The following is a 15,487-nucleotide window of genomic DNA, read 5'->3' on the forward strand; positions in this document are numbered from 1 at the left end:
TATAAGGTGTAATAGCTCCTTTAAAAACTATAAATTCCTCGATGATTGCACAATCAGAAAAAATTCAGTTGGTCAAGTTATGGTAGTACTTTTTGGTGTTTTATAATACATTTATATATTAGCTAACATCCAGCAGAAAATGAGTACTATACGGAAATAACGGAAAGCTTAACTTCTACCAAAAAAAGGACATCTATTATAAGATAAAGGGGTGTCTTATGGGACTGAGGATAAGCCCTCAGAAAAGAATTACAACCACGGTAGAGTGCTCAGGAGTCCTGTATTAACCTGGACAGGCTGTTATTTTAGCTTCCTATCTGCTAACATAAAAACCTAAAAACTGGACAATTAACTGTCATTATGATTTTAGATTTGCTTTATCTGAATCTATGAGGGATATTTAATAAATACTGGTTCAAGCACTTCAGCTTTTACTTCTTCCCTCTGTTAAGTATTTAATGATCTGTAAATAAGCACTTGAGAAAATGCTACCAAAAGGGACCCTGTGCTCTTTTACAACATGAAAAATCTTTGTGTAATGCGAACGATTCACCCTCTGATGCATCTGTTTGCTAATAAGATGTTTGGGCCCATGTGGTGAGTATTCTGCCCAATAATGCAAAAGGCCAGTCCTGTGAAAAGAGAGGTTATATTCTCTTACAGAAAAATGTTCAGTCCACCTTCCCTGTCATGGTCTTCTGGTCTTTTTTGAAGAGGACATCTAGCAACTTTATACCAGGCTCTGGGGCTGTGGGACAGACAGTGTGTTTGTTCTCATCTTCATTTTCTGTTCCTTTGCGCCCTGCTTTAACTCATGAACATCCTGCCTTTCTCTGCTTCCCTGTTCTTTGCTTCTCCATTAAGGGACCATTCACACCAAGGGCAGAATAGAATCTCCTCTAATTTTCAATTCCTGGGAATTGTCTCTGGGAAAGGGTGGGAGAGTGGTGTTGAGGACAGTTCCCAGAAAGGGAGAGCTGGAGTGGATGACCCAGGAGGGCCCATCATAGGAGCCTGGGCTTCGATTTAGCACAGGTTGAAGGATGACCCAATCTGGTGCTTCCAGGACAGTCTTTCTCAACTGCATACCTACGTTCAGATGCCTTTTTGAGAGTGCCATTGGAAAACCTCGATTTTTTAAGTGCTCCCTGGTCATTCTTATATACTTTAGAGTTTGGTAAGCCCTGTTCTAGAATGTATTCTCAAAGAGATCCTGTGAAAAGACAGAATTTCAACTAAGCATCTTAAGCAGGCAACCTAACTGAGGAACTTAAAGCATTAGCTCTTCTTAGGGTCCTGGGCATGAGAGACTCTCAGTGAGTTTTGTGCCTCCCAGTTTTGTAAGATGAGTAGCATCAATGAGAGCCGTGGTAGGTTCCATGGCTTGGTAAACATGGTCAGTAGTTTCTGAATGATTTTTGGACAGCTCACAAGAAATTATTGAGTGCAGGTGATTGAATTCTGTATATTTATCATTTATAGGTTTTAGTTGAATGGGTTTTAATTAATTTATTTTTTTTTTGAGCAAGAGAGAGGGGGGGAGAGTAGCGGGGGTGGGGGTGGGGTGGGGTGGAGAGAGAGAGAGAGAATCTCAAGCAGACTCTACACCCCACATGGAGATCATGACCTGAGCCGAAATGAAGAGTCTGCCATTTAACTGACTGAGACTCCCTGAATGATTTCTTAAAACCTAATACTTGGAGTCACAGCTTAAGTTTATTATTAAAGGGTATGTCATCCATGGCTACGAAATTAGGAGGACTCTTGAGTATTGCTGTCTTTCTTAGGAACTGCTAGCAAAGACAAAATGTCTTAATACTTCTCTCCAACCTTTTCTTCCCAACTGGAAGAGTAAATCAAAAAAACCAATCACTTCATCTGAGGCAGAAAAGTGTAGCAAATCGAAGGCACCTTCTATGTGCCAGACACTGTACTAGGGTATTTTACATGTATTATTACATTTAACCCTCATCACTAAATGAGGTTGCTGCAATTATTTCCAACTTTTGCAAAGAAGCCCAAAGCTCATGCATTTGCTTCTAATCACACAGAAGGCGGTAGGGCCGGGCCTGGAACCCAGCTTGGAATCACGCCCACGCCTGTGTTGTTTGTATCATACACAGCGGGAGCCAAAAGACGAGCCTTCCTTGTTTCTAGTTAAACCCTAGCTTTCTTCAGGGAGCCCATCTAATCCCACCTATCCGTGTGGCCTTCCCTGACATTCTTCAGCGCTGTTTCTCTGCACCATTTACTTGATACTTATGAACGTGTTTTGTCGTGTTTTCACAGTTTAGTATTTCTGAGGTTGGGATGGATCTTGCCATGGGTGGTGGTTTGTTGTTGGTCAGCGTTTTGTTTTCTCCCGTAACGGTACATAAAATTAAGGTACCTCTTCCAACCGATGGCATCTAACATTCAATAAAATATGGTAGATACTACTTCACTGTTTTATAGTGTGGACATGTCCTATTAAGTTTATGTGGCAGAAATAGTGCTCACAAATAGCCATGTGCTCTCCTAGCTTCTTCAGCTTCTTTGAAAGGACCCCCAACTGGGTCCATGTAACAAGTACTGGCTGATGGATTCTGAACAGAAGTGACACGTGGTTCCCCTGGGGTCAAGGCAGTGAAGAGCTGGTATGCCTCTTCCTTCCCTGTCACAGCAAGCTTGGGAGCCAATAGATATTAGATACTCATTTAACGGGTTTACAGTAATATCTACTCATCTGACAAGTGGACCATGAACACTCCTTCTGCTGGGTTCCCACTAAGCAAGGACACATTACTTTACACACCAACACTTTTAAGTAGCAATCCTGGGGTGCTGGCCCCGTTCCTTTACGTTTCCTTGCTTTGCATTATCTGTACATTCAGCTAGAGACTTCCACTGGCAACATTTCTTTACAATAATGTGTCCTGGGAATGGGGGAGAAAAACTCTGAGAAAAGGGACATAAGAAAAGCATTCGATTTCTAATACCAAATATTTGGCGAGACTGCAGAAGTGAGCAGGTACCTGAGTTTCAAAATGCAAGTCTGGAAAGATTTTAGCCCAGCTCGTTTCTGGACTTCAGCAGCCTTCAGGACTGACTGACTGATGATCCCCACGATGAGATGACATGTTGGTTTCACAGAAAGTTCCGTTCTTTTCAGAACACAATCCTGAATGCACTTTTTGCATCGTCTCAAGAAAATCGTGTTTGTGAGAATGCTTTACGGTGCCCCCTTGAATTTCCTGGATCTGAGGAAGTGAAGGGAAAGACTATTTGCTTTTAGGTAATCAGATTCTCTGGGATTTAATCCTATATCCCATTATGGCTGAGCTAGCCATTCAAAATTAAAATGAACCTTTCATCCGTGTGTATCATAAATGGGCATTTATCAGGATTATATGATTTTGCAATCCATCTGAATACGTAACCAGAATTTGTTTTCTTTCCGTTTCACTATGTAATTACCATGCAACAATAACAAAAGTGACATGTTTGAAGAACAGATAAAATGCTGCAAATTGGCCAGTAATGGTGATATTTCCTCATCTTCTGAAAAACCCATTTATTCTCTCTCTCAACAAATCAAGGCATTGTCAGCCCACACTCATCTCGTGGCCAGAGGGGCTCCACCAATTTCTGGATGTGAGTGAGTCTTGGAATGCAGATGAGGGGGACTGACGAAGGCTTTCAGCAAAGGCAGCTGGTCTTTGCTTGCCTCAATTTCTAAATCATCCATAATGGGGCCAAGACCTCCCAAGCACTAAAAAGAGCGAGCTGACATGCTGGACAAACTGTTAATTTTTTCCTGAAGAAGCTGCTATATTGCACATCTGTCACTGTGGCGCAGACAATTACTCACTGAGTGGGGGAGAAAATCTGCTGCTTGTTTCTAGCTGAGTTGTTAAGGGACCTAATGGAGAAATGCAATGGCGTAGGAGTCAAAACATGCTGGTTTCCTGTGGGCTTGGCAATTGTCTCCTCTTGGGAAGGCTGTCCGGTGACATTAAAATAGAAGTAGACTAAGATGTGTGGAGAGGAATCCAAAGCCGCCAGGTAATAGGAAAGGAATGTAAAGTTGTTCGAGGGTCAAGAACCAAGCCTTCCAAATTTAGGGACCAGACACAATAGCCTTTGTGTTAGAATTACTTCAAATTTCACACCCTTACCGTGTGCTCCCAAGGCCTTCACGATCCACATACAAAATTGTGCACGTCCTTTTTATAGTGTCCATAATGAATTATAGCCATCCACAAAGAACTTAAGAATTCCAGATTGGCTACGTTGGCCATCAAACAGACCCTCATTCCCACTGTCACCCCAAACTCATTTGCTTATCAGAACCATGAAATTCTAGCATGTGAAGAAACTCACCTCAATAAGAAATTGCCATTTTAGGAAGCTTATTTTAAGTACATGTTCAGTTAGCATACTAGTTCTCACCTTTCTGCTTTTATTAAAGAATGTTGCCTTCAGTAAGAATAAACATTTCTTAGAAATTTAATAGGAAGATGAAACATAGGTAAAAAATAGTTGCAGGGGGTTGTCTTTTATCTGGGATACTATCACAACGCAGTCTTGTTGTGCAGATTAATTACACCATCTTACACCCGAAAGATCAAGTATCATACACGCATTTAAAATTCCAGTGATTTATTTTGAAAATTCAAACTACAACAACAAAACAACCCCCCCCACAAGCCAAAACCTAAACTAAACAAACATAAAAATCACCTTCAATTGTTAGCCAACTTCATCCTTGAAAGATTAAGGGGTAAACATAGGACATTCTGATCACGAACAGGAGTGAGGTCTGTGAATCCGGGAATGATTTAAACTGTCTGACAATTCGAAGACAGAAGACAACTCTAATGTACAGATAAAACTAAAAGTGGCAATAGTAGATCATACTTCTGGCAGTTAATGGCACTGGCTCACTAGAGACAAATCTGGATCTACTTAAAATGTCAGGTGTGTAAAGTAATGAGTCTTTGCTTAGTAGGAACCCAGCAGAAGGAGCCTTCATGGTCCACTTGTCATTTGAGTATATATTACTGCAAGCCTGTTAAATAAATGAGTATTTAATACCTACTGGATTAAAAAAAAAAAAAAAAAACTAACAACACTACTTAGTTTTTCGGGAGAGATGATACCATTTTATCAACACAGTGAGATGCTTCTTACAGCAAACAAAACTCAACACTTTAGTATTACAGAATATTTAAAATACCCAAGCATGCTTATGAAAGGTACAATGCTCCAGGAAGAAATGGAGTGACTGGAACATATATGATTCTCATTGATATTTCAAGCAGCCGGAGAGAGAACGTGTGTACTTGCTACTTGAGAATCAGTGAATGTTTGAGTGGAAGGAGGCCTTGAGACAGTTTTAGCCCAACTTCAGAGAAATTAAACACATGATGAAAATGTGGTAAAACAGGTCACAGTCAGCTGTGAATAAACGTGTGAGTCAAATATGTTCACCAATTTTTTTTCTGTAGATCTTTTGAAAATACTGAAATGTTCCAGGGTTTAGAAATGAGCAATGAATTTAATTATTAGATCTGAATTGTCAAAGGAAGTAATTAAAAATTTTTTTAGAGTACTTTCAACTTTATTTTTATTACTTTAAGGTTAAGAGGTAAACATTTAAAGCACAAAGACAACGACTGCTTATAAATAACATTTTTAAACATAGTTTTATTCTTTCATTCTTTGTTGTACTATTAATATAGCTTTCTATGAAAAGGAAAAAAAACTAAAAAAAAATCCAAAATAATCTTTGCTAACCAACTTCATTTTACCATACTAATTGAGATCACTTTTTGTTTTTAGAAAGACAAAATACAGGAAGAAATTATTTTCTTTTGTGAAATTATGGCTCAAAATGAAAATGTGAAGAGAAGCAACTGTCAGTTCAATTCATTACAAGAACATCAATTCACAATGTTAAAATGAATGTATTAATAAAATGCAGTATTTTGCAACCATGTCTGCTTGTTGCACACGTTTGTGCCTGTAAACACACCTATATGTATACATTGTGCATATCTTTTAACTCTACTGTCTTTACTTCTGTTTGATAACCACGGTATGGGTTATAAAGTCTATCTATTCAAGTGTTGACACTAATTAATTGGTAAATTTCAGTTAGTTATGTACTTTCTTTTAAAGGGGTGTCAGGTAACTGAAAAACGAAAGCAAACAAGTTTAAGGGGAATATAGCCTTAAAAATTACATTTGGGGTAAGGAAGGAAGGAAGGAAGGAAGGAAGGAAGGAAAAGACCCGAACACACCGCCTCATCAGTATCAAGTTTAATAAACATACGAAGAAAAAAAGTTGAACTGCTAAGGCAGTCATGTTCAGCCCCTCTTGGCTACAGCTAGAGATAATTTAGACCATAAAGGAAGAGACCTATGTATTCTCTACAGTTTAGCATGACTGATTAATTTGACATGGGCTTTAGATACTGTAGAGTAGAAAAGTGACTTCACAAAGGAGCAGAGGAAAATCTTACCACCTTTTTCAGAAGACATGAATGTGCATTCTAAATCAGGAATTCCTTTGGATGCTTTGGGTTCTATGTGCATAGTAACAAGCAGGTAAAAATTAACTGGTACTGTAAGTGAAACATAAATTAGTGGGCTTCCTATCTTGAAAGATATTTGATTTACATTAAAAATTCAGTATTTTAATTGTGTTTATTTCTCCAATTACATTTGGGTACAGATAGAACATCAGGTCTGCACTGACTGTTCTTCAGGACTGAATGGCGAAGGGATGTATGTGCTTCTGATGTATGTTTCCGTGATAATATCTACTTGGAGTATTGACTAAGTTAAATACTTACAAACATTAAAAAATATTTTAAGTCTTCTGAGAGCCACATAGAGGGCTCTAGACGTCAAGAATTTGACCTTTTGCTTGCTGATAATGTAAATACTACTTTGGAGGGAGTGTTTGAGAACATCCAAGCTAAATGAGCATCTCCAAGGGTCTGCTTCAGAGGACTAGTACCTGTCCCTAAGGGAAACAATACAAAGTGTTCATAAAGACTGTAATGTCTTTATAAGACTGTAATGTCTTATGAGGGAGTTTCCCCATGCCAGTTGGTATACATTCTGCTGTTCCTCACTATGGGGGTTAGAACATTGCAGAGTGAAAAAGAAGGCTGTCCTCAGGAGTTTGGGACCTGTCTCACAATACACTTAATGTGTGTTATCAGCAGCTTCAAATTTGGCTTTTCAACATTCTTGGGTTTCAGAAGATTTTCAGGCAATGGATTTAAAAATAAAATCTTTTGAATAGATCCTAAAGCACTCTACACGACCATAGAGAAGTTTTAACCTGGTATTATAGATGATCTCCTCCAGCTTTCCCCCCCTTACATAGCTAGAACGAGTATTTAGCAAAAAGCATTTTTTTTAAGTGACAAATTTCCAAGAAACAAACTTATAAAAGTAATCATACTACAGGGTTACTCTATCCAATAAGAATGCCTCAAAAGAGCAATTTACCTGTGTAGTCTATAATCTCTTAACCAACCTGTCCTCTTACCCACAATACCCCTAGGAAAGAAGAGAATTCTTAAACGTGTACATTTGGCAAACCACAGACCTTTTTCTCCCCAACTGGCAGTTACGAGACCACCTAGGAAAGGTCCACTATCTGCACAAACCTCCTCTTTCTCCTTTAAAAAAACATTTGCAAAATTTTCTAGAACCTACTACAAGGGAGCATCGAGGATTTTCAGGGTAGTGAACCTGCTCTGTGTGAATACTGCAATGGTGGATCCCGTCATTAGACATTTATCCAAACCTATGGAATGTACAAGACCAGAGTGAACTGCAAGGTCAGCTGTGAACTTTGGGTGACTATGATGTGTCAATGTAGGCTTATTGATCCTAACAAAAGTCCCACTCTGGATGATAATGGGGGAGGCTGTGCATGTTTGGGGGCAGAGGGTATATGAGAAATCTCTGTACTTTCTTAATTTTTCTGTGAACCTAAAACTGCTCTTAAAAAAAAAGCCTTAAAAAACTCCATCAGAAAGGTGATTCACATGTGTTAGCTTGACCTTTACTCAACCAATAAAAGCCATTATAAATATATTATCAGTCCTTAATAATGAAGATCATCTCCTAAGCCAAGAGCTATTTAGAACCTCTGGCATTACAAAGCAGATGATTCAAAAATAGTAATAGGAGGCACATAATAAAAATGACTTGTTTTGCTTGGTTTTAAAGTAACTACCTAGATGTTAGATGGCAAATTATCACCATTCATTTTCTTGTTCACCTTGTAAATGGGCTGGGTCATTGCCAGAAATCTGAATTCTTGGAAGAGCCATTTAGATTTTCAAACAAACTGATTCGATCATTCTAGTCTCCAATGGTTAAAACTGAAAATTAGTTTACCACAGTTGCACTGATCTTAAAAAAATATCAACCTTTGGGAAGAGAGAGGTAGAAGTCAGTCTAGATTAATAGAATTTACAGTTCAGTCATGGTGAATTTAAAAAATACATTTTTCTTTCAATAATTATTTTCTGTTCTAGATGAGGTAAAATTTGTAAAATCTGCATTAAGGTAATGTTGTGGGCACTCTGGTGATTACAATGATGAGGTTTATTTTGGTCAGAATGTCAGAGGGAAATATTAATTGTTGTTTGTCAACTGTGAACTTTATCCTACACTGTCCAAGGAGAGATAATTGGGACCACCCTGCTACAGAATCCTTACAAAAGAGCCAAAATCAGAACGTGAAATTGGCAAGCCTTTCACACGAAGATTATCTTAGGACTTCACTGATGAAATGCGAGGTCTTTCAAGTTCTAGGGATGATAGAAACACCACCCTCTCTGGCCTATCCCATTCGAGAAACCTGTGGGTGTGCTCACATTTGCCTGGGCATCTCTCTCTCTCATACACACACACACACACACACACACACACACACACGAACGAATCACGCTAGAAATGACTGACCTATGAGATCAAAATAAATAGGAGAAATGAGTGTTCCTTATACCTAGAAATAGCTGAAAATTGCAAAAGGTGAAGGTTTTCACTTTAGCACCAGGAATTGTGACAGAGCCCCATCTCTCTCACTGTGGCTGGACGGTATGTGGTTAGGACGCTAGAGTGATGACTTTGAGGCCATGGAGATTTCTGCTTCAAAAATGGAAGCTATGTTGTAGTTTTAGGACAATGGGGATCTATATCGTGAATAAAAATTGTAAAACATTTCTTCTTTGCTTTTCTTCTTAGGCGGATTTTCCTGCATTGGGAGTGGGAGCTGCAGGGGTGCTTTTTGGTAGAGGAAATCCAAGACCTAATCCTTTTGGCCTCTGCATGGCTTGAATGGGCTCAGCGATCCCCTTGCCATCTCGTCCAAGGCCTGACCCAGGTGTCCAGCCCATGTTCTGGAGCATTCGGTTTCCAATGTTGTTTTCTAGGATTGGTTGGGCGTTTTCCCCTACAAATCCTGAAATTACAAAACGACAAAAAGTAAAACAAAACAGAACAAAAATCCACAATCCCCAAAACACATTAGTACAGATGAAGATACTCCCAAGCTAAGAAAATCATATTCTCCTAAGTTTTTCTTTCAACAAGGTACCTGGGTGGGAGGTGCTGGTGGTGGGGGGCAAGGGTTCATCTTGGGATGAGGACCTTAATGGGGTAGAGGGATGAATGGAAGAAAGATCTCATTTAGAGTTTCAGCTCTACTAATCAGCAGCTTGATTAAGTTATTTAACTTCCTGTGGCTTTTGTCGCCTTATCTATAAAACAGGTGGAACAATGTCTACCTCACAGAAAGTGGCCAGCATCAGTTGAGATCTTGTACGAAAAGTATCGTCAGTAAATGATAAAATACAAAGAGGTTTATTTCATTTCTGCCTTAGCCTCAACGTGGAATTCTGAAAATCACCAACCTAACACCATAGTATTGTACATTTGCCTGGGGCATTGTCATTCAAAAAAACCAAGACTAAAACCAAACCAAACAAAAAGCACAACTGTTGGCATCCCTAATTCCTAGGAATTGTTTACACTGTTCTAATCCTCTTCTTGTTATTTGTGATTTGGACTATAATAAGTCTTTTCTTTTCTCCTTCCTCCATTTCTACATTTTGATCACTATAGACGCAGACAAGAAGGGAAAAAATAGAGGAAAATAAAATAATAAATAAATACAGAAACTATTAAAGTTACAGATGGTGCTATATATAAAATAATTCTTCCCCTTTCCCTCTATCCCTGATCTCCTCCCTCCATTTCTTATTTTGGAAAAGGAGACTGGGCAGTGCTTATCGTGAGATTTAGAAATAGCTCTTGTTTCCAGTACGTTCCTAGCAAAGATGACTTAGAGATGTACCTATTTTAAGCATTTTCTTTTTGACGGCATTTTCAAAGATTGACTTTTAGTTTGAATTTTCTTGGAGGCTCTTATGGAAACAATTGAGCTTATGAAATGTACATTCGATTCTAGGGGAAAGTGCAGAAGTACCAATTATCTAAAGTCAAAGAATTGAGACATTAACAGATGTAAAAGTCAAGGAAACATAAGAACTTGACTCCCTCCTTTAGCCACACACTTGGCCTTAGGCTGTGTGCACCTGAGGTAGAGCAGGCCAGGGCCCCGAGGGGTCCATTTCTGTTCATCCTGGAGCAGCAGCTGGAAGACTGTGGTGTAGGAAGGGGAACCTAGCCAATCTAGAGGTAACCAGTTAAAAGCAATCACAACTGTCAACTCTCAGAGCATGTCTTGTGGTTACTCCCCTTGCAGAAGGAAGTGATTATCAAATTAATACTGGAAATCATGGGGGAAAGGGGATGAGGGCATCTTAAAACAATCATTGTTTTAATGAGAACATATATAGCCCCACCTCCTACACCAGAGCTTTCCAACAAGCCAGTTGTAGAACTCCGAGGTCGCAAACTTACAGGAATGCTGTCGTTGCTTCACGGTTCCCTCTCTAGTCCTTCAGGGCTAAAGATCGTCTCACTTTTCAAAGTTCCGAGGATGCCTCTTGTGTATATAGTAGCTCAGCTTGGGGTCCAGCATATTTCTGCTCTGAAATGTGGGTGGCTGTTTCCCGGAACAGTTTGAGGGCTGAAATGGGGAGCTGCTAACAAGACCACTCACTACTCTCTTTGGCATCCCCACAAGCCCCCTCTACCCCTTTTCAAACATCATTAATTTTTCCTCCCTGACTGGGGATGATGAGGGCACGTTCTACTCCATCCCTCTCCTCTGCCCCCAACCAAGAAGGCTGGGACTCTCAGTCCCTCTCCTTCTCTTAGATTAGGTTTAGGACGGATCCTCAAGCACCAATAACAATAACGAAAGTATTACATACGGGGCTGCATTGTATAATGTTCTATTTCTTGGCCCAGATGGTGGTTACAGAAATGGTCAGTGTATTATTTCATCCTTTTAAAAAAAAATCATTTCGTTCTTTAAACAGTCCCTCTGCATTTCCATGTGTTCTTTGGGATACGTATTTCATGGTAAAAAAAAAATCACAATATACGAAATAGCAAGGTTGAACCAACAGTTTTATTTTATGTGGTACTTTGTACTTAGCATTCTGGGGAGAGCAAGTGGATTGTTCCCCATGATTCTGAGTTGTAGAAGAAAGAAACTGCAAAGTGCTAGAAATCAGTTTTAATAATGGACATTCATTTACTCTGATCAATTGATTTTCAAAGCCCTTTATTGGACATTGTGGTAGTTTCAATCTTCAGTATGTTGTGGGACTGAGAATGGAATACATTTGCTGAATTAGTAACAGGCAATAAATAAGAACCAGGTTACCACAATGAGCCAGTTTTGGATTTGTTAAATTGGGTCTTAGTTCACTGAAACAAGTATCTTAACGTGTAATGGAAAAAAAAACCTTTTAGTTGCGAACAGCTTGAATGACAATGACTGGTATATAAAAAATTCATAATTCATTTTGTGTGTATATATGATATATATAATAGACATATATATATGTATATATAAAATATCTCTCTGTGCACGTATGTACACACCCATATATATAATATAAAGAATGGACCCCTTAGTTACACACACGCGCACACACACACAAAACTGAAGAAAAGCCTTTTGTCAAAATTCTTCCCTAATAGGGTTGCTGAGGGGGAGGGGGTTGGGAGAGGGGGGTGGGGTTATGGACATTGGGGAGGGTATGTGCTATGGTGAGTGCTGTGAAGCGTGTAAACCTGGCGATTACAGACCTGTACCTCTGGGAATAAAAAATATATTATATGTTTATAAAAAATAAAAAATTAAAAAACAAAAACGAAAACAAAAAAACTCCTCCCTAATATAAGAAAAAGAGCCATTAGAGTTTTATTTTGAAATTATGATTATGGTGGCAACCCAGACCGACCTCCAAGATAGCTAATATCTTCTGAACAGCCACTGATCAAGTATATAAGGCTGAACAATGCACCGGCATCCTATCCCACATCCTTGATTTTTATGTGATTGTCACAAATTAGTTTAATTCCATCTATAAGCTCAAATTGCATCAGAGGTCTAGTGGTGTTCTGGGCTACACATCTGTTTAATCATATTTTGGATACAAAAGCTTACTAAATTTCAGGTTTTGTTTTTGTTTTTGTTTTTGTTTTTAAAGATTTTATTTATTTATTTGACAGAGAGAGATCACAAGTAGATGGAGAGGCAGGCAGAGAGAGAGAGAGAGAGAGAGAGGGAACCAGGCTCCCTGCTGAGCAGGGAGCCCGATGCGGGATTCAATCCCAGGACCCTGAGATCATGACCTGAGCCGAAGGCAGCGGCTTAACCCACTGAGCCACCCAGGCACCCTAAAGTTCAGGTTTAAAATTAAATATTTAAGAAAAGATATGAGGCCAATTTAATACATCTCTTAAAAAATGGCTAAATTGCAGTTATTTCTCAGTTCTAAAGGGAACAGCAAATGGTAATTGAGTATCACCATTTAAAAATGTTGATTATTTCAAGCATGGTGGTCCCATACTTGTGTTTTTTATCTAGATGTTAAAGAATTCACTCTCTCTCTGTTTTTTTAGGTGCTGCTTCCTTCTCTTTTCTTAATGAAAATAAAATAAGGTAAAGCGGTATCTTGTACTTTCAAGTAAAAAAATTAAAAAAAAAAAAAAAGAACATTTAATTTCTCAAATGCTAAACCCTTCCACATAGAAACATGGATTCCCAAAAAGAAGAAAAACAGCTTTTCTATGCAACCTTAAAGACAAGGTAAAGTGAGTTCATTTTTCATGGACAGTGATTCTGGAGTGAGATCTACTATTGGGTCTCTCATCCTTTTTATGAGATTAAGACTTGGGATTGGAACAACTCAGTCTCCGCACAGCATCCTACAACCATAATTTCCTTTCCTTTTGCTCCTGGCAGTGCTAAATCTTTTAAGTCCTTTCCTGGAAAGCTCTCCTCCTGCTCTGGCAATTTTAGCAATACCCAGCTTGCTCACCCTCCCACGCTCCCGACCCCAGACCCCTTCACGCTGGATCCCGCCTCTCTCTGACAGCTGAGTGGGTCTTTCCCCCTCACATCTTCCTGGGAGTTTAGTGGATGGTAATTCACTTGCGTAATTGGCTCAAGAGATGAAAATCTTGTATCGGCCTCTCCTAGCTGCTAATCTGTCCAGATGACTGCAAGCCTAATTGGCAGCTTGTTTAGTAATTTGGCTCCTAAAGTGTTGTATTGATGTTGGATAAACAGCCAATGGAAGGGGAGGTGACACACGCTGCTTCCTACATAACAGCTAGTGTACCCTGCCTCAGTCCCTCCCCCGTATTCAGGGCGCATCTGAGCATTTGCAGGATGCGCTCACTCTTTCTTCCTGTCCCCTTCTCCCTAGTACTTTACTAGCCAGCTGGGGGGCAGGGCTATTATTACTATTGGTTATTAAAATCACGAGTTATAATGTAGTCCTCTGTTCTCCGTAACTAATTTAAGGACATGGATTTTTTTGATTACTGTTAAGAAAGGAAAGAGCATTTAGCACAAGATGTGAGAAAATGGTAGGTGTTACTACTCTTTGTCAGATGTTTTAATGATTTCATTCTTAATATAGAACAGCCTGATTCAGACGATTCTGCATTTTATCTGCAATACTGTAGGCATCTTTGACATGAGTTTTGCTAAATCAAATCCATTCAAGTCCTTAACTGCTTAAAATACAAGGCACATACTTTTTAAATAATAAAAATTTAATGTAGAACTAATTTCTTTCCTCCCCTCAAAGTGATGAATACTTTGTAAAGAATGAAAGACATAATCTATATTGACATGTTTGGAGAAGTTTTGTTTTTTTATTTTTCGTTCTTTAAAGTTTTTATTTACTTGAGGGAGTGAGAGTGACAGTGAGCAAGAGTGAGAGACAGCTCCAGTAGGGGGAGAGGCAGGGAGAGAGGGAGAGGCACACTCCTAGCTAAGCAGGGAGCCCTAATGCAGAGCTCCATCCCAGGAGCCTGGGATCATGACCTGAGCTGAAGTCACAGGTTCAACTGAGTGAGGCACCAACAGCACCCTGGAAGTGTTTTTATTAATAGATATTTTGGTTGTACAGAAATATATTTTTTATGGAATCATTATAAATCAAAGAAGAGCGTTTTAAAAAAACTAAAATAAAAAATTCTTAAAACTGTGTTGGTTCTGAAGGCACAAGGAGATGTTTATATGCAATAATATATAATCAGGACCATTTATGGTTTGCCTACTGTGTACCAAGCACATGCTTTACTTGTTAGGCATAAGACATTCATTATATCCATTTCTCATAACAACTGTGCTAGGAAGGAATTATAGTCGGCCTTGGAGACATGGTATCATTTGACCATGACTACACAGTGATTAAGCAAGATTCTAACTTTGCTTAAGTTTACTCCAAGAACCTATACACTTCCCATGAGAATTAATAGCAAATAAAAAATTTTAGTGACGGGGCACCTGGGTGGCTCAGTGGGTTAAAGCCTGTGCCTCCGGCTCAGGTCATGATCCCAGGGTCCTGGGATCGAGCCCCACATCGGGCTCTCTGCTCAGCAGGGAGCCTGCTTCCTCCTCTCTCTCTGCCTGCCTCTCTGCCTACTTGTGATGTATGTCTGTCAAATAAATAAATAAAATCTTTAAAAAAATTTTTTTAGTGACAATGATACTTCAAACAACTTAAAAAAAATTAACTGGGTTATAGCTGAATTGTAATAACTTCTCTCAATTTGCATAAGGACAATATACAGCAAACATACACTAACACAGTTGGATAACAAAATATAATGATGTCTGTAGCTCTTCAGGTTACAAACGGTTCCATAGTCACCATTTCTTTTGATCTTCCTTATCAATCTAAAAGATAGGTATCATCAGTTCCATTTTACTGGTAACACTGAGGTCTGAAGAAGTAACACACATGCCCAAAGTCAACTAGCTAGAAAGTGTCCCACTTAGAATGTGGACTTACATTTGAGTCCATATGTTACC

General features: G+C 39.1%; 1 protein-coding gene across 1 annotated transcript in view; it reads right to left on the reverse strand.

The window, feature by feature from the left end:
- Positions 1-4,624: 4,624 nt before the first annotated feature.
- GPATCH2 (G-patch domain containing 2) overlaps positions 4,625-15,487 on the reverse strand; it is a 172,449-nt gene continuing 161,586 nt past the window's right edge. The window contains exon 10 of the mRNA XM_059144925.1: positions 4,625-9,475. Within this exon, the coding sequence (XP_059000908.1) occupies positions 9,255-9,475 (221 nt within the window). The 3' untranslated portion in view covers positions 4,625-9,254. The remainder of the gene's footprint in view (positions 9,476-15,487) is intronic.

Source organism: Mustela lutreola, chromosome 14 (assembly GCF_030435805.1).
Source record: "Mustela lutreola isolate mMusLut2 chromosome 14, mMusLut2.pri, whole genome shotgun sequence".
NCBI lineage: Eukaryota > Metazoa > Chordata > Mammalia > Carnivora > Mustelidae > Mustela > Mustela lutreola.